The sequence below is a fragment of the Seriola dumerili genome, unplaced genomic scaffold, assembly GCF_002260705.1.
Source record: "Seriola dumerili isolate Sdu_G_001 unplaced genomic scaffold, Sdu_1.0 BDQW01000088.1, whole genome shotgun sequence".
In the NCBI taxonomy this organism is placed as follows: Eukaryota; Metazoa; Chordata; class Actinopteri; order Carangiformes; family Carangidae; genus Seriola; species Seriola dumerili.
Genome location: NW_019174343.1, coordinates 11,903,647 through 11,925,455, shown reverse-complemented (window position 1 = coordinate 11,925,455; position 21,809 = coordinate 11,903,647). Strand labels below are relative to the sequence as shown.

General features: G+C 40.2%; 1 protein-coding gene across 1 annotated transcript; it reads right to left on the bottom strand.

The window, feature by feature from the left end:
* Positions 1–856: 856 nt before the first annotated feature.
* LOC111221695 (vitamin D3 receptor B) lies at positions 857–21,809 on the bottom strand. The gene is made up of 10 exons (XM_022745201.1): positions 21,403–21,809; positions 21,024–21,097; positions 9,323–9,470; positions 8,186–8,316; positions 6,652–6,848; positions 6,033–6,132; positions 5,216–5,396; positions 3,233–3,384; positions 1,954–2,070; positions 857–1,304 (listed from the first exon to the last, which is right to left on the bottom strand). The coding sequence occupies exons 3-10, from the start codon at positions 9,466–9,468 to the stop codon at positions 1,051–1,053; spliced, it is 1,278 nt and encodes a 425-aa protein (XP_022600922.1). The 5' UTR covers positions 9,469–9,470; positions 21,024–21,097; positions 21,403–21,809; the 3' UTR covers positions 857–1,050.

The following is a 21,809-nucleotide window of genomic DNA, read 5'->3' as shown; positions in this document are numbered from 1 at the left end:
ATGCAGGCTTAGTTTGATTGACAGTTAGCAGTGTAAAAGTAGCTAACACATTTAGTGGCTAATTCTCACCTCAAAACCAAGCACCCCAAATTCCTATCAAAACCTGACTAAATTACAGACTATGCTCTCTACTCTGCAGTATAAACCTATATAATGACATTTTCCTTCATAGGCTGTGAGGCTAGTCAGACAACTTGCTAGCATGTCGAAAGACTGCATGCATGAAAGACCCATGGAGCAGCAAGGTTATTATTTTAGGTACTGGAAGCTTTTGAGAAAGTAGTTGACCATACCTTTGGTGAAAGGTGAAAGGCATGTGTTTGAATTGTATACACAGTCATATACATTTGCTGCCTTTGAGAGTAGCAGATGAAAAACAAAATACAGGATTTTTTGAAACATCCAAAAACGTCAAAGTAATGTGCAGGCACTGCTTTTGCACCGATAAACTGAAATGTCATCTGTACGGTATCTAAATTGTTCTGTGTAAAAGTTACTGTTTCACATAGGTGATGTAAATATAAATATAAAACAACCCCAGTAAAACCAAGAGGTAGCTCAACTGAATGGCTAGATGAATAACTGAGTATGTTTGTTGTGTTGGTGTGTGGACGACAATGTGCACACACAAAATGTCCTGGCATCTGAAGCAGCTGTTCGTTGATTTAAATACAGACAAAACACTGTATATAGGCAGAAGTTGTATGTATAGTTTAATCTGTATTATATGAAGTTCCCTTGTTTACTGTGTCTTTTAGCATCTGCTTGCTCTCCATACAACCTTGGCCTTTACACCAAGATAGACTTCTTTAGACAAGACACACATGAAACCACATACCCAAAACACACACGCGCGCACACACACACACACACAAAGACATACATAAACATACACGCACACACACGCACACCATTTCCTCTCCTCTACTCGCATCTTACTTCACACCTCCATTTAGCTCATCTGGCACATTCTCAGCTCTCTCCCTCCATTTTACCCCCAGGGGCCTCGTCTCCAGCTTCCGCTGGACCTCTGAGGTTTAGAGGCGGCCTCTAGGAGACTTCACTGCCGAACACCTCCAACACCAGCGGGGTGAGCTGCATGCTGTGCTCCGGCTGGAAGGAGAGTGAGCGGTACTGTTTGGAGTGCTCCTCATTGAGGCTGCGCAGGTCGGCCAGTTTCTGGATCATCTTGGCGTAGAGCAGCCGTCCTCCTGGGTGGTGAAGCTGGATGTAGGCTTGCAGGGTCTCTGAAAGGCGGTCTTGGAGGGCTTCGATCCGTGCGTGATCCTGCACACCTGGGCGGTCTGAAACAGAGGAGGGGAGTCTTACGATTTATTGTTCTTACACAAGCTATAACAGAATGGAATAGTTAAAATTTAAATGCTGTTGGAAAACTGATGATTTCAATATTTGTGTTTACTGTGGAATAATAATATTTATCCTGGAAAACAATCAAGAGGTCAAGTTGTAAATTATATAAAATTGCATGATCTTGGTATTCCTACTGCTCTGGTAAAGGCCTTGCTAATTTTAGATCAGGTAGAGCACATCTATGTATTGTTAATGAGTTGCTTCATATACACAAAGGGATGCAAATATCCACTTAGTTACACATGCTTGCTTGCTTGCTTGCATAACTATACATCTATAATGTATACACTGTATTTTCTAAAAATGCATACCATGCACACAAATGTGTGTTCAGATCAAAGCCAATACTCAAGAGAGACATGAAACCTTTCATGTAGCTTAGACCTGCTCAACAGTGTGATTTACATTGAGTGACAGATGACAAAAATACAGCAATATTATCTAACCAAAATGTTTACGTTGATCTTTTGCCACGATGAATACATTCTGTATTGGAAAAAAAGAGGCAAATGCAATCACTCATGAACAATTCATGATGACCCTCTTCATGTTCCCTCCTCCACACAGTCAGATGAACGGTACCTGGAGAAAGCAGGCAGATGGCCATCAGCAGCACATGTTCCTCCTCGTGCAGGCTGAGCTTCTTCAGGCCCACCTGGAACTTCACCAGTGGCTCCAACAGCTCCAGAGTGTGGCCAGCTATAGAAGAAAGAGCACATCGTTACTGTGCAGAACATACAACCAGCTCCATACTATATCACAGAAGAAAGGCCCTCCGGGGAATGTTACCATCCCTCTTACTCATTAATATTTCATTTTGCCTCTTTGAATCATCTCTGGTGTGGTTTTTTTTGCTTGCCTGCTGTACGTTCTCAGGTTTTCACCAGGAACTACTGGTCGGGAATCTTGTTTGTGAATTAGGCTCAGTTTATATGCCTTTTCTTAGGCAGGGTAGACGTGTAAATGAGAAGCCATACAAATACTGATCAAAAGTTTTCACTGATTGTCATGAGTGTGCCTCCATTTTCTCATTTCATGGCTGGGTTATGAATTGAACCATAATGATTTCTAAGCACTGACCAAACTGTGCTTCTGAAACAGTTTCAATCAATTTATCTTAATTTGTATTTTATGTCCTTTATTATCCTAATTGAATAATCTAATTTTTATAGTATATTTTATTCGAGCAATGGTTTTTGTATTAAAACAACATTAAGACAATATTAAACAGTGATGCACATGTTTATACTGAACAAGATGAGGTACTAAAAATGATCACTTTGATCTGTGCAGAAACTTTGTGTTGTATTGGCATTGGTATTGAACATTTTCTAATGATACACAGATACACAATTATGCACTATTTATTACTGCATAAGAAAACATGTCTTTATTTGAGTCATGTTCATGTCACTATATTTTAAGAAGAGCACAACAGAGCTACTTCTCCTTGTCCAGACAGTGGCTGTTTTGTGTGGTGAGCAGGTCAGGAGTGACATTCTTGGTTGATCCAAGAAAGAGAGGATCTTGTTTGAAAGGCAAATGAAAGCCACGCCCAAAGGGCCTTCTGCAGATATGTAACACTGGTTTTGCGGGAAAAAAAATAGCATCCTTTGCCTATGGGTATGTACACAGGCCACTGCAAGTAACTTTATCTGTACTCCCACACCAATGATACACCTCCTTAACGCCGCACGGCTTCCTTCCAGCTCTGAGAAGAAGCGTTAATGTGTAACACGCGCATCTTCTCTTCAACTATCAGCAGAGCAAAACAAGTTGCCAAGCGTGCATAGCCATCGTCTTTAACACTAGATTGTCTTCACAGCAGTCAAACTGTACACGTGGCAGCTTTCAGACTGACCTTTGGTGACATCACTGATCTGGTATTTAAAGTCAGGCGCACCACAGCTCCAGGACATGTCTTCCAGGTTGAAGCTCTGATTTGAGCGCAGCATGATCACTTCAATGGCGCTGGACTTGAGCAAGGCAATCTGGTCCTCTGCAGTCAACTCCCTGTAGGGAAAGGAATCATCTTTATGTTATTGTAACAGTCTTTAAATAACCGTGACCATGTCAAAACTAAATCATGGGTCACTGATACAGCAGCAGGTAAACAACAAGGAAAGATTCAAAGCAAGTACCTGCCCACTGTTTTACTGACTATGGGTTCAAGGTCAGTCACAGTCTTTATCAGATGTATGGTGTGCAGGAAGAAAAAAAAAAAAACACATCCAAAATGACTCTTTGTTTGCTTCCTCCTGTTGTGATGGGTCCTTGTGTCTGGAAAACTTATTTGATGGACATTAGTCAAACTGATGCCATTTTAAGTGTCATCACTGTCACAGTTAAACGCATCTAGTAATGTTTTGAAGTGTGTTTAAATGTTTATGACATGAAACTACTGAACTAGCAGGAGACATGAGCTGAAACATGGAGATCTTCAGGGGAGGTCTGGGGTGTTTTTCAGGGCTTAGGGAGCAGATCATAAGTGAACAAACATTCCAATGGTAATCCGACCACGTCCATCACTCGCTGCCAGTGGGAATGACAACTTTCAGGAAATACAGGCCCCGGCTTGTTTTAGCCAAGACTTTGGGGTAACCCCTGAGACACGGAGCTTTTGTCCCTGTCAACACACTGAGAGACAAACATGCTGGAAGGCAACAGTTGCCATGTGTGGGGAAGGAAGGTATGAAGATAACAATGAAAAAGCCTTGGGCAGTCATTGCAATTTTGCCTTTAAGGTCATAAATATAGTGCTGGCTTGTATCTATTCTATTTGCTCAAATCCATTTCAGGGTTATGCTGTTGTATTCTCCCTCAAATCTCTTGAGAATCGACTTTGTGCTTAAGTTTTAAACAAAAGACAATTTTTTTTACGTAATACGTCTATCACATGCTCTTACAGTGTTGTGTGATCATCTGATAGACAACCTGACAGTGTAAATGCAGGGTAGACAGGTGACTGCTACGTGCTAGAGGAATGTATTTCTCAAAGGTTAGGCAATAACCTACTAACGTACTTAAAGGGGCAAACTTCACATTAACAACTTGACCATGGAAAATGTATAACCTCATCCAGTGAGGGAACAACACAACATAAAAGATTTTCCACAATGTGTCAGCTATCTGTAATATACAGTCTATCAGTAATCTATGGCCTTTAGACCACAGCCATCACTGTGGCACAGTATCGACTAATCAGGCAGAAAAACAAGTAGGTGTACAAAGTCTTCAACACACATTTAGGTAAAGAGTCACTCTGAGACGTGCAAATAAAAAATACATGAGGTCTGAAAGTTCTGTTAGTACAGCTACATTTAGGCAAAAATTTGATTTTGTCTGACTACACCATTTGGTTGCATAAGGAGGACTATTCTGAATGTAAATAACAAAGTCAACAAAGAAAATCAGATAAACAGAAAGTTCCCTGCAAAAACTGAAGTACAGAGAAAAAAAGTGTACCATCTCCTCTTTCTCTCTGTTGCAGTGTTATGTCAGCTATGAGTAGTGATAGATTGCTGAATGAAAACTGAAACTCAGAAGTCAACTTTTAAATGCAAAACAGTCCAGACCAAGACTGAAAACAGAACTGGCAACTTGTTATTATTGTAAAGTAATTATTTCTACAAACTATCATATTTTTTTGCCATCTTATATCGGTCATTGTGAATCTTTTTTACGAGCCTATTTGACAACAAATCAAATCTCCAGACAAGGCATGTTATTTCTTGCTAACATCAGTTGGTAACAACTAATAATAATTGAACTGAATTGAATGCAGATTGAAAGATTCAAAATACTGACAGATGGATACAATGTTGCTTTCTACACGCAAACACACCTGAACCCAGGGATCATCTTGGCAAATCCAATGACCTTCTGGATGCTATAGGAGACCAGGTCAGCTAGGTGAGGCAGCATGGAGAAGCTGGAGCCCTCCTCCTCACTGGAATCAGGGCTGCTGCCCTGCTCCTGGTACATCATCAGCAGGTTGTTTAAGTTCATTTTGGTGTCTACTGACTCTGTAGTGAGCAGGATAAACAGCAGAGCAGAGAGGAGACCAGGGGAGGAAAAAGACAGAAGAGAGTAAAAAAGAAAGGAGGAAAAAGTGTTCATACATAAGGCACAACAAAGCCACACTATTCCTCCATGAACATACACACTCTGTGCAGAGAGAACATTGAGAAATCATGAAAATAGTTAGGGCTTGTTGGCAGAAAGGATCATCTGAAAATAGTTGGGTGTCAAGTAAGTAAAACTGAGATGAAAGCTCTGACAACACGTGAAGCATGGAGAGCTAGCTGGGTTGTTTTGAGTCATTTGTGTGTGCTGAGTGTTGGCGGTGGGCCACGTGACCGCGTCCCTCGCTGTGTTCACTCCATTAGTGACGGATGCATTAATGAACTGATGTTTACTAGAAGGAGTCAGGTGTCCGCAGGGTACAGGTTATTCACAGGATTTCCACTGGATTCTCAGTAAAGCAGCATAACAGATTATGTAAGCCAACATGCAAACAGCTGAACTGGAAAAAATAAAATTGCCATAAGTATTAACTCTTTTGATTTGCTGGGGGAAAAATGGTTTAATTATATTACTGAGCAGTCAATGCTCAGTCAACTTGATTTTTAAATGAAGTCCTCGTACTTTGTGTCTCTTACCTGGAGAGTGACTGAACGAGTCAGAGGAGGCATCAGACAGAGAGTGGAGAGAGGCAGCTCTGCTAGCGCTACGCGTCACTGGGCCCTCACGCACAGGAGGCTAGACAGGAGGAAAAGGCACATGTAAAAACCCCAGAGGATAAATCCAGTCACTAAAATTAAATACCAGAAAATAAGGCATCTAACAGCTGACCAATTTGTGTTCATTGTTCTGATTCTCATTCAAAAACACAGCATATGCAGTTTTGTTGAATATCTGCTCAGTGGGATTTAATTACTGGCCTTGACTGTGGCTGTGTGTGTAATTTGTGGAGATGGAAACTAAAAAATGAATTTCAGAGGAGAAATGGCTTGAGGGACTGCTGGGTAACATAAAGGGTATAACGAGTATCAAAGGGATCCCTGTACAAATTTGAAAGTAATGCAAATACTGTTATTTTATGGACGTAACAAACTGCAAATGTACATCGACGTTTCTATAGATACTTGTCTGTTCTATCTTAACATTAGTATAACAGCATTAGCTTTATTTTTATGCTGTTTGAAATCAACAGTGTGAAATAAATTTGAACGCATAATCTTGATTTGGTGACAACAATAACCATATTTAGACACGAACCCTGAAGCGGCAGAAGTCAGAGTAGGAGTCGTCATATGTTTTGTGGTGTGCCTCCACCAGCGTGGCGATGACCTGACTTTGCTCGTCAGTGAGCCGGGGTCGCCGTGCCTCCCTCTCTGCTTCGCGCTGCGCCTCCTCCTCCTTCCTTCGTTGAATCAGGTCCTTCTTCCTCTGCACTTCCTCATCTGTCAGAATGACTGGGGAGGGGGGGCAGGGGGGAATAAAAGAGGGAGAGAAGAGTGTTAGAATTACAATGCACACACAGGAAAAAAAAAAACTTTCAGGAAAAAAAACATAAATGAAAAACACAGTTTTTGTTTAAGAATGACATTAATAAAACAGGAGAAGCAGAGAAACCACTGGAAAACAAGATAAAAACAGCCTGGATGACAGAATACAGGTATAGCATAAAAACTGGTTGGAGGTACAGAGCTTTTAAAGCTTTTCAGTATGTACTTGTCTTTTACATCGTGATGACAGCTATGTCAATGCGGTGCTGGGTGGAGGGGGGGGGGGTTGTTATTCTCTGGAGGAAGAGAATGGGAGGGGACAGTTCCATATGGAGACCCCTGCTGCAATGAACAAGTGAACGCATTGTCTTTGTTCTGTTCGCTCCTTGTTGTTCTAGCCACTGAATTAGCTCACAGAGTCAGAGAGAGAGGGAGAGAGAGAGAGAACTGGTTCTCAACAACATGCTCCTGTTTTTGCAACAGCAACGCTGTTCACGTACAGTAAATCGGAGTGTCGGTGCCATTGCTCTTGTGGTATTCCCAGAAACACCCTGGGGAAAAACATCCAGCTGGAAGTGAGAGGCCTTTGCTTTAAAAGTGGCCTGCGGACAATTTGCGGATATCGGGGGAAAACTAGAAAAGATGTACCTGCTATTTACAGACCATGAAAATAAACAAGCCTGTGTGGAAAGAAGAGGCCTTGCTAGATTGTACATAACAGCAGGTGTTGAAACTTCAGATGGAGTATACTTACTGTATACAATGTGGGGAGGCTCCAGTAGTTCAAATAGAACGTGTAAACACTCTAATGGGGGCAAAGACCCTGGGACACTTGACCACAGTCCAAATATTACATAATATTTACAAGAGGCCCCCAAAAATTGCAAAAAGTGGTTGTGTAAATTTTTCTACCAACAATTGTAACAATTATTACTGATAATTGTAATTTTTCGAGAGGAAAAGCAAATTTGGTATAATTCACAAACAGCAGGTAGCATTAATGTGTAAACTGTAAATGTGTAAATTGGAGGTTGGTCTTGGTTCAGGCTATAATGTTAACTCATATTCAGACCTTTCAGGTCACAAAAAAAAACAAAAAAAAAATTACTGCCCCCCTTCTTTAATACAAGCAATCTAATTAATCATATAATTTATGATATGAACCATGCACTGAACCCAAAGGGCCAAACTGGGATCAACTTGCAAAACCTAAATAACTCCACTATTTAAATACATGCAGTAAATCAGACGGTGTAAGGTTAGAGTATTGACCTGAAGACATATGGGTCACCTGTCATACTTACACTCTTTCATCATGCCAATGTCCACACAGCGTTTGAGCCGGCATGCCTGGCAGTGGCGCCTGTTGTCCTTGGTGATGGTGCAACTGCCATTAAAGGGACATGTGAAGGTGGCCTTGCGCTTCATACTGCGCCTAAATGAATTGTATACATTTTACAGTCTGTTAAAATACACAGATATATCAGTGTATAAACACACAAAATTTTAAAAAAAGAAGTCACTACAGTTATTAAGAATGTAGTTAAGGCTCAAAATGCATGTGCCTCTATATGTTTGTAACTGTGTTGATGATAGAAATCTGTGCATAGAATAAGAATTTGACAAATATAGCAAATAATAATCATGGTAGAACAAGATAAATATTTTTGCCCTTCAAGTCTGGGACTGAGTGGAACAGCATACATATGGCCGAGTGCCAAGGAATCCAGGGGTAAAAGATGAATCTTGCCAAATGATGACGCAAAGCATAATGATTTAGTTAGTAATGGACCACTTCCCCATTTAAGTGAATGGGAAAGTGGTCTCAGACTTTTGGACCCCACTGTATGTATGAACATTTATACACAGATGTGAGCAAAAACACACACACATGCTTGGTGAGAGTTCAAACAGAGGCCAGCTGAGAGACGAGGAAGGAGATTATTAAACATCCGTCTTTTTCATCCTCTCACTTTAAATATCAAGACTGCTGAGAGGAACGGACGCAAAAGGACGGATACATCAAAAACACACAAACTGGAAAAATCACGACTTACTCTAGTTTCGTCTTTGGTTAAATTGGAAACTGGTGTGTATCAATGAGCAGGGAGAAGCCGAGGCATTGACTATAGGGCCGAGCTCATTTGTATTCTCTACCTCCTGCTGAGCATTAGCGTGAACAGGAATGTTGTCAGTGGGTTTGTGTGCTCTTATGTAACTGTGGGTGGTAATTACATTTAATGTGCATGTGACTGTGTGGGTGGCCGTTATATATGCAAGTTCGGACCTATGTTTGTATGCAAATGTGTGTGTCAATAAATTGGTCAATATGCATCTTTTTTGCTTTAATCAGGGTGGTATGAGCTTTTGTGCAAAGACTATTTTGTGGTTGTGTGGAAACACACCTCTGTGCATTTAACCACACATATGCATTTGTGTACCTGAAAAAACCCTTGCAGCCCTCACAGGTCATGGCGTTGAAGTGGAAGCCAGTGGCTTTGTCACCACAAACGCCACAGATCCGTGGCACGTTCCTGTCGAACTCATCGGGGGCCAGAGTGGACGTACTCACAACTGTGGGCTCCATCACTGAACAGACAAAGAGGAATGAAGAGAGAAAAAGAGGAAAGAGAGAGGAAAAAAAAACAAATGAAATCAGCTCCTGGTTATAGAAACTGTTCACTTTGCCTCCAATCAGCACAAAAAAATAAAAATCTGAATTCGGCTGCCAACTTCTAACATCTGAAGTAAATTTGGGAATATTCTCTTAAATTATAATTTGTTCTGTGTTGCTGTTCACAACATAACCGAGAACAAAAATAATAAAAGTAAATGTTCATTGTTCATGAGGTTTTTAAATTCTATTTAAACTATGATTATCTTACAACGGTTGCTGTAAAAACCCTGCACAGAAGTCAGGCACATCTCTTTTCACCAATCTCCATGCCAACCAAACATTGTCCCTTCCTTCAGGAGAGATTCAAGCAGTCCCAGTCTACCCTTTGGAGGTGAACTCAACTCCAGTGTTTTTGTCCTGGAGCGAGGAACTGGAGCCATATGAATCAAGTGGAAAAACCCTTGTTCCACTCCAAAATGCTGGATCTGGGTTACATTTGATTACATAGTGCTCTGAGTATCTATTTCACTTAACAGCCTCATGAGAGGGAGAAAAAAGGCATGTCACCGCAAGGCTAGCATCCTCATAAACAAACAATCACTGTCCTTTTCACAAAGCTCCTTTCTTTTTCCTTTCTTTTGCTTCCACTGCAGAGTGAAAGCAAAGCAAATGATGGAAGGAGATGGAGGACCGAGGAAGGGGAGGCAAGGGGAACTAAACCGATAAAAACCTCAACAAAGTCACAAATCAACAGCCAATGAGGTGAGGGCCCAGCTGAATAATTTAAAATGATTTGACAGTGCTCTCCATAATTCATGTCTAATTAATAAAACACCGTTCTACCTAAAAGACTTACATACACTCCTGTAAATTCAACAGCTGGGTTTTTCTTTTGCTGTTGTTGTTTTTCTACTTAGTACAATTGTGAATATCACACCCAGTATGCCTTTAAACCAAATTCTGTTCCTCGTCAATTCTATTAACAGGACGTGTTGTCTTTATTAAAACAAAAGGTCAAAAGAAGAAGGGAAACAGAGGATCTAGTCATTGCCTCAGTGCTGGAGGCATCATGGACAGCAGAGGCTCAAGCATCTACAATATGTTGGCGTCTTGTATCACGGCACCACACGCTTTAACGAGGAACATCTGATATAGCAACCGTTGTGGTACACCGAAACAGTACGTATGCACACAACTGGAAGTAGCAGCAACTGACAGCAAATATTTGTGGAGGGAATTCAGCAGATGGGTCGAACAGACCTTTGATAAACAACAGACCACAGAGAAACTCATACGTTGATGGGAAAACACTTTAGATTGTTTGGCACAATCTAAAGCACCACTGGGCTCCTGAAGCAGTGAGCTCTAGCAAGTTGGTGTAAAGCAAAGCGGAACAGTAATTTCTCACAATATATAGATGGAAAAAACAGCTGTAGTTGGTTAAATCTACACTGTAAAGCCTCCTAAGTATAACATTTTAACTGAACTTGATAGAACATTTACAGCTGGTGCCACTCTGCAGAGAGAATGTGTAAAAGTTTCTATAAGTAGTGTTTTGTTTTGATTGTCAACTAGCTTCTAGTGGCAGTATAGGCAAGGGTGTGTGCTAAACTCAAACCCAATTGTCTCAGTGCACAAGGTTTCTTTCTTCCACCTACACTGTCTTTCTGAGGTAAATACACATGTTGAGTCAAAGGTCCTTAAAAATGACCTACCAGGCTATAAAGGCTTTAAACAAATTTCATATCTTCATGACAGTGTGACAATAGTTATTCCTAAAACACATCAAAATAAGGCCTCGAAGGCTATTTACTATATGATAACACTTGCCCTCCAGGTGATGCGATATGAAGGGGCACAGGTTTTCCGTTTCAAACACTCACACTCTATCTAGCCTAAATAATGTCAGTTATGCTGGGTTCCCAAGCCATTTGGATTTTGTATGAAAGCCCCAAAATGAACCAAGGCACACTTCAAGAGGAAATTTCCAAAGCAAACCAAATAATCTCATCAAATCACTGTTTTCTGTAATTGAGGTTTACCAAACTTCCTGGGTTGCAACTTGTTGAATGTCATGGTTCTTTCATAAAACTGATTTCATGGGGGAAAAAAAAGCCCTTGTGCAGTTTCAACCTGTGCTCCAAAACTTATCTGTTATGTCTGTTGCCAAAAATGATTACTTTGGTAGCTTTGTAGTGCGAGTAGTTGTACAGGCTGGCCTGCAAACAAGGAAATCACAGTCAGGTAACATGAAAATAAAGTCTGGTGGGTGCCATTCTCATGTACAACTTTAAACTTCTTTAGTCCTGCTGTAGCTCTCAGAGGCGACAGACCAATTGATGGAGACCTGTGATCCAACCTATAAAGTAGACTGTCTATAGCAAATTAAAACATATTAAGACAGACATATTAGCTACCAAATTCTAAATGCTATCATGTAATGAAATGTTACACAATACTGACCAATATAATTATTCTGCATAATTATAAAGCATGAAATCTGTTCCCCTGTGGACTAGGCAGGCAGACTAATCCTGTCAGGCATTCACACTCATCACCAAGAGGGAAAACACCCATTCACCTTAACTATATCATCAACTGATCAGTGAAGTCAGTCCTCTGTGATTGCATTCAGCCTTGACAGGCCATTACACTAAATGCACAGTAGTATTGAGAGAGCTCTAAATAATGCATCAGGTTATTAGACCAGATCTGTACTCATTCCAGTCTTGGGCACGCAAAGCCAGAGAACTGGTTTTGAGCTTTAGGCTTCTACCGAATGTCTCGCTCTTGAAGGATGTGCATATTGTGTGTACGGCGTTCGGAAGCATCAATCAAATCTGTCATTGCTGTAATAATGCAAAAAATTACTCTTCTCATTGTGTGTTACACTGCCATAAAGCCTAAGGATAAAACAGTAACACTGTGATTTCTGATTAGCTTACAGGGTTGAGTCCAGCTCCATGACAGGCTGACCAAGTATGGATTCCTTACCTGACAGCTGGCAAATAGAAAGCTACAATTTACGATTACAACCTTTTATAAGAAGCATCTACAGCTAGTGTGCTTGTAGACTGTAGCTAGACTATCGTACCAATTACTGAATCACTGCCATTGCAGCAGCAGGAGGTACATTATGCATTGCCAATGACTGTATTCACTTCTGTGAATCATCAGATTTACTTTTTCCACATTATCTGCTCTAAACCAAACTTTTCAAAGAAAAGTTAACACTTTAATAATTTAAGCATTTATTAATTTTCTTCTGTCCATTACATTCCTGTTAAGCCTGTTTGTAAACCAAAGCAACAAACCTACCATACCATAACCACCAGTTATGGTATGTGAGGTATGGTAGGTATGGTAGGTGGGCTAAAAAGTGAAAGACGAGAGACAGCTGGTATTTCACAACCTATTGATAGAATGAAAAAATATGACTGCTGATAATGAGGTTTATCTTTTTAAAAAGGTCTTGTCTAATTGCTTTAAATTCTCATTTATGTATTACCACATGAAACTAGGGAAACAAGCCATAAGTCACTTTTTGTATCATATGACCTTAAAGCCACATTAGTCTGTGATTGTTTATGAGTAAGTTAACTAAGAATTTTCTGAAACAAGGTTAATCAAAGTGACTAAAATGGATCTTTTAGTTTACATCTCCAAACTGAAATTTAGATAGTCGGTTTAACAATATTTAATAAATTGGTTTTGACCTTTATAGATATATATTCATTTAGACTGTTACAGTGCCCTTGCTCCCAAGGTGATACCTTCCGGCAGTCCAGGAACTATTATGGTGTTGTTTATGGTAGTAAACATCACTGACTGGTCAAACACAGGCTTCCAGACTGTGTAATGTATACAGCATTTATTCTGCAAACGAGTACTGATTTTTACTGGTAACAATATTAGGACTTGGGACGGGAATTTCTAGGAATGTTATTAATGTTTAAATAATATTACTCAATAAAAGAGAGTGATAAAGAGAATGGGAGTGGGTTCTTAAGAAAACAAAACTTAACTCCATTTGCTAATTATTTCAATGTGATTATGCACTAAAAACTGAAAATTACCTGCAAAATACAAAGTAGAACGTTGCTACTTTGGAGATGGATGTCTTGACATTCTTTCAACTCCCCTTCAAACACACATGGTTCCTTTCTAACATCTAATCAAACATGACATGGCTACACAACAGTCATTTAAAAAGACAGAAACTGTGCCAGCAGAAATTCATACAGGAATGTCAAAAATGGACTTCTTCTAACTTCTGTCCTGAGGTTAGATTCACAGATTACTTTAATTTCCAGGCTGCTTCTATCCCTGGTAGTTGTATTCATTTTTTTCATTAAGAATCTATTTGAGAATCTATGCTTTACTAACATTCAAAAATTAAGCAATGGTGTAGGGATTAAGTCCAAAGCCATAGGCAATTTCATACTGTGATGTGCATAACAACATCATATGAACTGACGTTAGGCATCGCTGTTGATTGTAACATATAGTATATCTGTGACAAAAAAAAATATTATTAAAAAGTATTAAAGGACAAGGAAGACAAAACAGGGACAATCATAGTCAGTGACTGACACTGAGAGTTGCACATATCCATGAAAAGCGGAGAACTACTGAGGGTAATTAAGGTAGCTCATCTCAGCCACATGACTAGTATGAGTAGGAATAAGCTTACACCAGCTGAAGGAGACAAATCTCTTGAACAGGAACAATTTCTACCAGATTGTTATGGCTGGTACATTGGTTTATGTAAAATATTTTGAAACTCTTACTTGCTTAAGCAGTTTATTGAATTTGGTTTCTGTCTTAAAACAGTTGTAACATTGTACATGAGTGATTTCATTGTTTTGTGCTTTGCTGTACCACAACATACTTGGTGGAAAGCAGAAAAAGTACAGGTTTAACATTGTAATGAATGTTTCTCAAATTCAAAGCTGTTAGGGCACCTCAACTCTGGAACAACTCGACCGACAAACTCAAACTCGCAACACCAAAATTTTCTTTTATTATAAGACTTATCCAATATGGATAAATTTGTGTATTTATGTGTATATGCGGGTTGCTTGATGCATGAAATTCATATTTAAAGTGTATTTTTTATCTTCTTCTATCTTTTTTCTGTCATTTTTCATTTTGTCCTTTTAAAGCACTTTGATAAGTGCTATACAAATAAACCTTATCATTAGAAATAAAATAAACTAGATTATTGTTATTATTACTGGCGATATATCTCACCATGTTGCTATTGAGAATGTTTTCACTCTGCTTACGTGTCCATTACGTCTCACTACACAGACAGTTCAGATGAATTTTCATCTATTGCTCTGTGAATGGCCATTTGCTGTTTGCAGTCAGAGAGAGGAAATGCCAGCCCACAGGAGAGCGCAATGAGAGTAGTGTAGGAGGAGAGAGGGATGCATGAGAGAATCCAGCCAGAGAGAAGTGGTGTGGAGGAAACGCTGGAGAGATTGAGTAAAAACAGATAGAGATATATACATAGATACAGCGTGTAGGGGAGGGGTGACCTCTTTGTCACAGTGACTTTCTGTGTCACAAAGACCAACTGTACCCTGCCGGCTGTCACGGATATGACAGAGAAATAGTATGAGGAGAGGGTACGCAGCAGTGGCCTAGAGAGTGGCCTTCCACACAAACAGTCTGTTTTTGTTATTTTAAAAGCTGGCTAAAAATACACACTCATAAGCCACTTCAATTACTGGCTAAATATAAATACACGTCTCATCTCTGACAGCCCCTCATCTTGAAAAGTGTCAGGGGAAAAAGCAATTAGCTATTCATGTTGGAATCACATTTATAGTATGATTTATTTCTGCTGGTGCTGCTTCACTCCCATTTGTAAAATCAAGGATCCGATTTTGGCATTATGTGTTTGTGTGTGTGACCACTTATTATTGTCACCGTAAAAAATCTGTTGGCTCCTAAATTATGTATGAAAGACAGATATTTGTACATTTAATCTAAAGTAAGTCGTTTTAGGTTGGAAAGTTTTAGGCTCAGGGCTTTGGATGTGTTGGAGGTGGTAAGCATGGGCTCGCCACATGAGACAACCACCACACCCTCCTGGTCACCCACTGAGAAATAACACCGTACACCAGGATAGTTATTCATTATTTTGGGGTTTGTTTGGGAGGCTAAACAAAATCCAAAAATTTAATAACTAGGGCTGCAACTAACAATTGTTTTCCTTATTGATTAATCTAATGATGACTTTCTCTGTTCCGCATTAAAATGTTGGTAATAGGGAAAACGCCCCTCACAATTTCCAAAAGGACAAGATGACGTCTTTAAATGTCTTGTCCAACCAAGTTCAAAACAGAAACATACTCAATTAAAGTAACATAAAACAGAGACACGAAGCCAATCCTCATAAGAAAGAAACTAGAACTAGGGAATATTTGGCATTTTTAATTTTCTGTTGATTGACTCATTGATTAACCAGCTAATCCTTTCAGCTCTAGTAAAAAAGTGTCAATTCTTTACAGATTAAATTTAAGAAGTGATCACATAGTGTAAAATATGCACTTTCTACAGTGATCGCTTTTTTCTCTCCACAATTGAATCAATCAGTCAAATAAGAAATAACCGATGAACTCACTATCTGTTAAATCAAGTGATGAAGAGATGAAAAAGCAAGACCGAGGTTTTGGAATTTGAGAAGCACGGCAGCAGTGGCCGATGAGCAAGAGATGAGGTCTGCTGTAATTATGCACAGTACCACAAACTGACTCTAGCTTGTCATTTTAACTGGGTGGTGAAAGCTGCAAAATAAAGACATTATCTCAATTTTGGTGGTGTAGTTGCAGGAGAGGCTAGGGAGTTTCCCTTTCTTTTAACCCAACAAACTAGCTGAGGGAGAACAAGTGCTACTTAGCATGCAGTGGTGCAGTGACTCATCTTTTCCTCTTTGATTTATTCACATCATGGCTGAAATGACACGCATGTGTCTCATAATCCAGGGAATGACGTTAGAGCTGGTCTCAGGTTGGATTTAAAGACATGACACTTTTGACAGAAGTGTCAATGCTAAACAGTTGATAGATCTGCAGTTGTGAAGATAAATTTGTGTGGTGCTGTTGGTGGTGTGGACTGAATTAAGAATAACATGTCTGAAAAACCACTGATCTTGTCATATAACAGAATGTCTTTAATAACATGAGTTTAACCTACACCACATAAAAAGGTCCAGTGATTAAATATTTATTAATGAACACCTGGCAGGGTTTTTAACTCATTACAGTTGAAAGAATATCCCACCAAAGTTTGCATAATATATTCAGACTATGACACAACCTGTGCCACATTATCAGTGTAAATTGTTTGCACCATCTGCATCCCAGTGTCCCAAATGGATACCTCTAACTTGCACCTTCTAATTAGTTGATATTAGACGTCAATCAATTTGAAATTAAGTCTCGACTACAGATGGTGTGAACCTGAAGAACAGGGAGCAGACACTTGTAAAGTGCTAATATGAGAGATAGTAACACTTCATGCCTGGGATGCTGCATGATGAACGTAGTCCTTAGAATATAGTAATTCATGTGTTCCTGCTGCAGTTACTGCATCTATAGGGAGTTTGAGCTTCTGTGAGATGTTCATACAGGAATACGTGCCAAGGTGGGCCATGGCAGGAGTCCAATACCACTCATAGGGTAGCTTATTTCTCTCTGTTCTACTTGCCATTTCCTTTCCAGCTGCACCATTGTCAAGTATGTTATTATCAAACAGGAAAGTGGCCATTGGTTTTCTTTGTCAGGTGGACTGTTACTTATAGAGGAGACATAAACGAGACCTCAGCCGTGAAAAAAAATTGGAGAGCAGCCCAGATGCTAGATTAAGTTTCATCAAAGTCAATATCAAGTGATTATAAAAACCCACCCTCCACGAAGGCCCACCATCTAACAAACCTAATTAAGTGGTGCCATTAGTGCTTGGGCGTTGAAATGAAATGTGACTGAGGACAAGTCAAGATATAACAAAGTGGGTAAATAGGAGGATCCAGTCAGCGCTTCAAGGAGGGATCATTTTAACTGCACACAGACGTGCAGAAGAGAGACGGGAAAGCGGGAAATAAAAAACCTCTGGCATCACGTCCCAAGAATGTCAGCAATGGGCTTACAGACCACATCCCAACACATAAGAGTCAGAGTCGGAATCACATCCAGACCTATAACAGCACGGGAAGAAAGAGAGGGATTGCTGTGGAACGCCTGAGTGAGAGAAGGAGGCCCTCTCTGACAGTCCAATGAGCATCCTCCATTGACATCACATGACGCAATCCCACAAATGGTTCTGAAATTGTTCCATGCTGCCAAAAGTTTCTCTTAAAGGGAAAAAGGGAGAGTGAGAGAAAGATATAAAAGAGGAAAGAGTGAGAGCGAGAGGGAGAGAGCGAGATAGAGAGAGAGAGAGAGAGAGAGAGAGAAAAAAGACGGAGAAGTTGTGCGGAGAGTTGGAGGGAGAGGGGAGAAAACATAAGGCGATGTGTTTTACTGCATACCTCGGGTTGGGTCACTACGAGTACAGAAGAGACATAAAACAAATCAGATCTGGAATGACCCGGGCTGCAGAGAGAACTGGGCTACAATGGAAATACATGGGCTTGTGATTCACACATAGCAGCACATTTAAGCCCACAAAAATGGCTGGAGAAGAGTGCGAAGAGGGAAATTTAAAGGAGGGAAGAAGGTGGGGGTGAAAAAAAAAAAAACAAGTACCATTAAAAGGAAACATGATCTGGGATTTGTGACAAGAGAAGTTTAATTCAAATCTGCTTGGTGTTAAGAAATTTCCTTAGAAAAAAAAAAAAAACAATACATGAGGAGAACAGATAGAGGAAAGAGAACAATGGACAAAACAGACAGTGTGGACCTAACAACAACAAAGTAGACAAACTGAGTCTGTAATGCAGCTAAACAACTGGCTGAGCAGACTAGTCCAGTCCTGTCCCTTCGCTTCCCTCTCTCTCATTCACCCTCTTGCAACCTCCACGGGTCTATCTCATGCTCTTTTCCTACGATCACAGGGAGCATGTTACAGCAGCAGTAATAGCACATGACAAGGTGACCTGTGCCCCACACAGGATGGACTAAACTGGGGGGGGGGGGGGGGGTCGCCATGTCCCGTGTCCAACCCTATGGTCTCTGCCCCACTCCCCCCCCTGCCCAGGCCCCACTGCTGGCCTGCAAGGGGAGAGAGAGGCAGTGACGGCAGCCTGCCCCCTTATGCTGGGCCCCTTGCTGGACTCTGGAGAGGGGAAAGAGACGAGGCAGGGAGAGGCCCACTCAAACACACACACACCAAAAGTCCTGTTTATGTCTATGCTGAATTTGACAGAGAATGCAAATTCTCAAGCACACTGATTTGTGCACATAGAAAGCCGACTGGACAATACCAGACAGACAACAGACATGTGGGTGAGGTGGGCGCAAATGCACTTAGCCCACAAGTCAAAGTTATATAATCTCCATAAAATGCTGTTTCTCTTTGAGGAAATACTTCTCTTAAAAATGCAAAATATAAAAAAATAACTGGTATTTGTACTCCTTATAAAAACTCAACTTCTGAAAGGTGGAAAAATAAACATTCAGACCCAAAATTTTAGACGTAATTAATTTATACACTGTTATTAATTTAAAAAGAAATCCGGCTGTACGATCCACCAGCTTACATATCAAACAGTGACGTATATATTTTGCTCACCAAGAAGAATTATTTTTCTGCATGACTTGTGCTCCATATACAACAAACATTACCTGTGTGATGTGTTTGGCCTTGAAACCATCAACCACAGGAGGTAATTGAGGACCCAAAGACATTAGGGGGAACTTAACACTTCATTACTCTCAAAAGCAACTGAACATATGTGGCAAACATCACGCATGCACAGAGGTACATACAAGTGGGTCTTTACAGTTAAGTACAGCAGCCTCTTTCTTTCTATAGGGTTACATGTGAGAGGAAGCAACCAATTACTGCAGTCACGAAAGGGGGTAGGGGGCGGGGTATTTCACTGTATAGGAGGCCTAATGGACTGTACCATCACCACAGCACACAGCGCCATAAACAACCTGCTACAGTTATAGTCAATAAAGACACAAAGTGAGCTCATTTTCATAGATCCCCATTGCAGGTCTGTCCTTAATTCAATGAACAAATTCACTGAAAATTGATTCAAAAGCATACTTGGCCCTAATTTGAACAAAGTCTCCAGTCATGTCCCAAATAATGCAGGTTCTCTCCAATTCCACATTATTTAAATTCAGAACATATGTTACCGTTGATCTTAAGTCACATAAGCTGTCGAGTGGGGAAACCATATCTTAACCATGAAATGAAGCAGCTGACATAAAAACAACCTACCTGCCATTTTTCAAGTGTCAAACTGTTTCATAAACAGAAATGGATAGGTGTGAGAAATGCAGCTCTAAGCCTGCTGGAAAGATACGTAGGTAAGAATATGTGCCCCTTGCTGTTAGCTGTATTTGGTCCCTTCAGATTTTCTTTTAAGCGATTAGCAGCAGAAAGAAAGAGAGAGAGAGAGAGAGAGAGAGAGAGAGAGAGAGAGAGAAGAGCTGGAGTCTGAGAAAGACAGTACGCTCATAGTAATTAATGATGTCATTATCTGCCAGTTGCTCAGTTCTCCATGACTATGTAGTGAGTGGTTAAGATGTAAACATATAAATAGTTGTATACATATAACCTATTCTACCAACTGTTCAACTGTGTGTGTTTGTGAGAGTAACTCTCTTTATGCTCAGATAACTGTGGGACTCATACAGTCAAACTGTAACTGTATGTTACATGACACTAGCAGTTGAAATCACTGCAGCTTATCAGCATTGTATTATGCCTTAATCAAGAAAAATAAATATTACAGTGTGTTATAAAAAGGTGAGTAAGAAGGTAATAACTAATATTAATAATTTATGGGAAAAATTTCATTTTATAAACTCTATGATGCTGTCCTCATTGGGGATAGAAAAACACACTATACAAAAATGTATTGTATTGACAAGTTATGCAGATTTCATTACACAGTTTTTGAAGTCAGACCGCAGTCCTCAGGCTATAGGATGGTCACAGACACATTAAATTAACCAAAGTTTTAAAAGTACTGGTATTTGTAATTCAGAAACTGTAAAAGTATCGACATAGAGATATTACAGTCTTTTTAAATGTAATATTTACAATTGCTCCTACATTATGTACCAACTTAGTCCTCAGAGAGCTCTTTTCTCACGTATGATGGCAGTGAATGAATTCATTATATATAACTAAAGTAACACAGCTGTGAATTCATGAGACTGCAACAAATCCAAGAAAATCTGTACAAAAATGTTTAACTTGAAAACATCACAAGTTTGGACTTAATTACATGTGAATAGGCGATTTCACAGCGTGTCTCTACAAAAACAGCTAAATATCAATGCATGGAGTGCATATTGCCAGGTATGTAACCTAAAAGCAAAAGAAAAACATCTCACCTGAGGTTTTAGCATGCCCTTGTACAATAGGTAAGACTTGAAACCTTTCTTCAGTTTATCCCAAGTTGTTAATCCTGTTCAATACAAAAGCAAAATGGCATGTCGCAAGTCAGTGAGTGGGCCTTTACCCTAGTACCTGACCTGCTGTAGCTCTGTTTATGTAACGCTGAACTATTTTCAACAGCAACATACACACTTAGTGGCAATCATCATATAGCAGTTACTCAGTTAGGAAAGTACCGGTAGTTAAGGCAAACACGCTGGTAAAAAGACATTTATATAGTGCTAAACCTTATTCTTATGTGGCCTTGAGGAACAGAAATTACAATAACTCGAGTGTCGACTTTAAACATTCCTCCTGTGCATGCGAGTTTCATACCTCAGCTCAACTTTTCCCCATCAAGACCGAGTTGCATTTAATCCTCTTTAGTTGCCGTTCGTCGTCGTCGTCTTCATGCTCTTGCAAAGTGTGCCCCCTCCATGTTGCCTGGGCCAGGTTAGCTTTGAGGAGAGAGGACGGCGTTGTACCAAACTCAGAAATGTGAGGAGACTTGGGGAGAAAACGTCAAACTCGTACGCCCTTTTCAGACGCTGGCTCTCACAGCAGCGCTGGTAGTGGCTAACGTTAGCGTGGCTGGCTGGCTGCTTTAACCCTAAAACGCGGCTCCAAGTTCAGCCAGCTTATTAACCGTTCTGCGACCACGGGCAGCGGACATCCAACGGAAAAAACGGTTAAGGCGCACCCGGCTATCACTGTCGGGCGAACGTGCACGCTAACATAAAGAA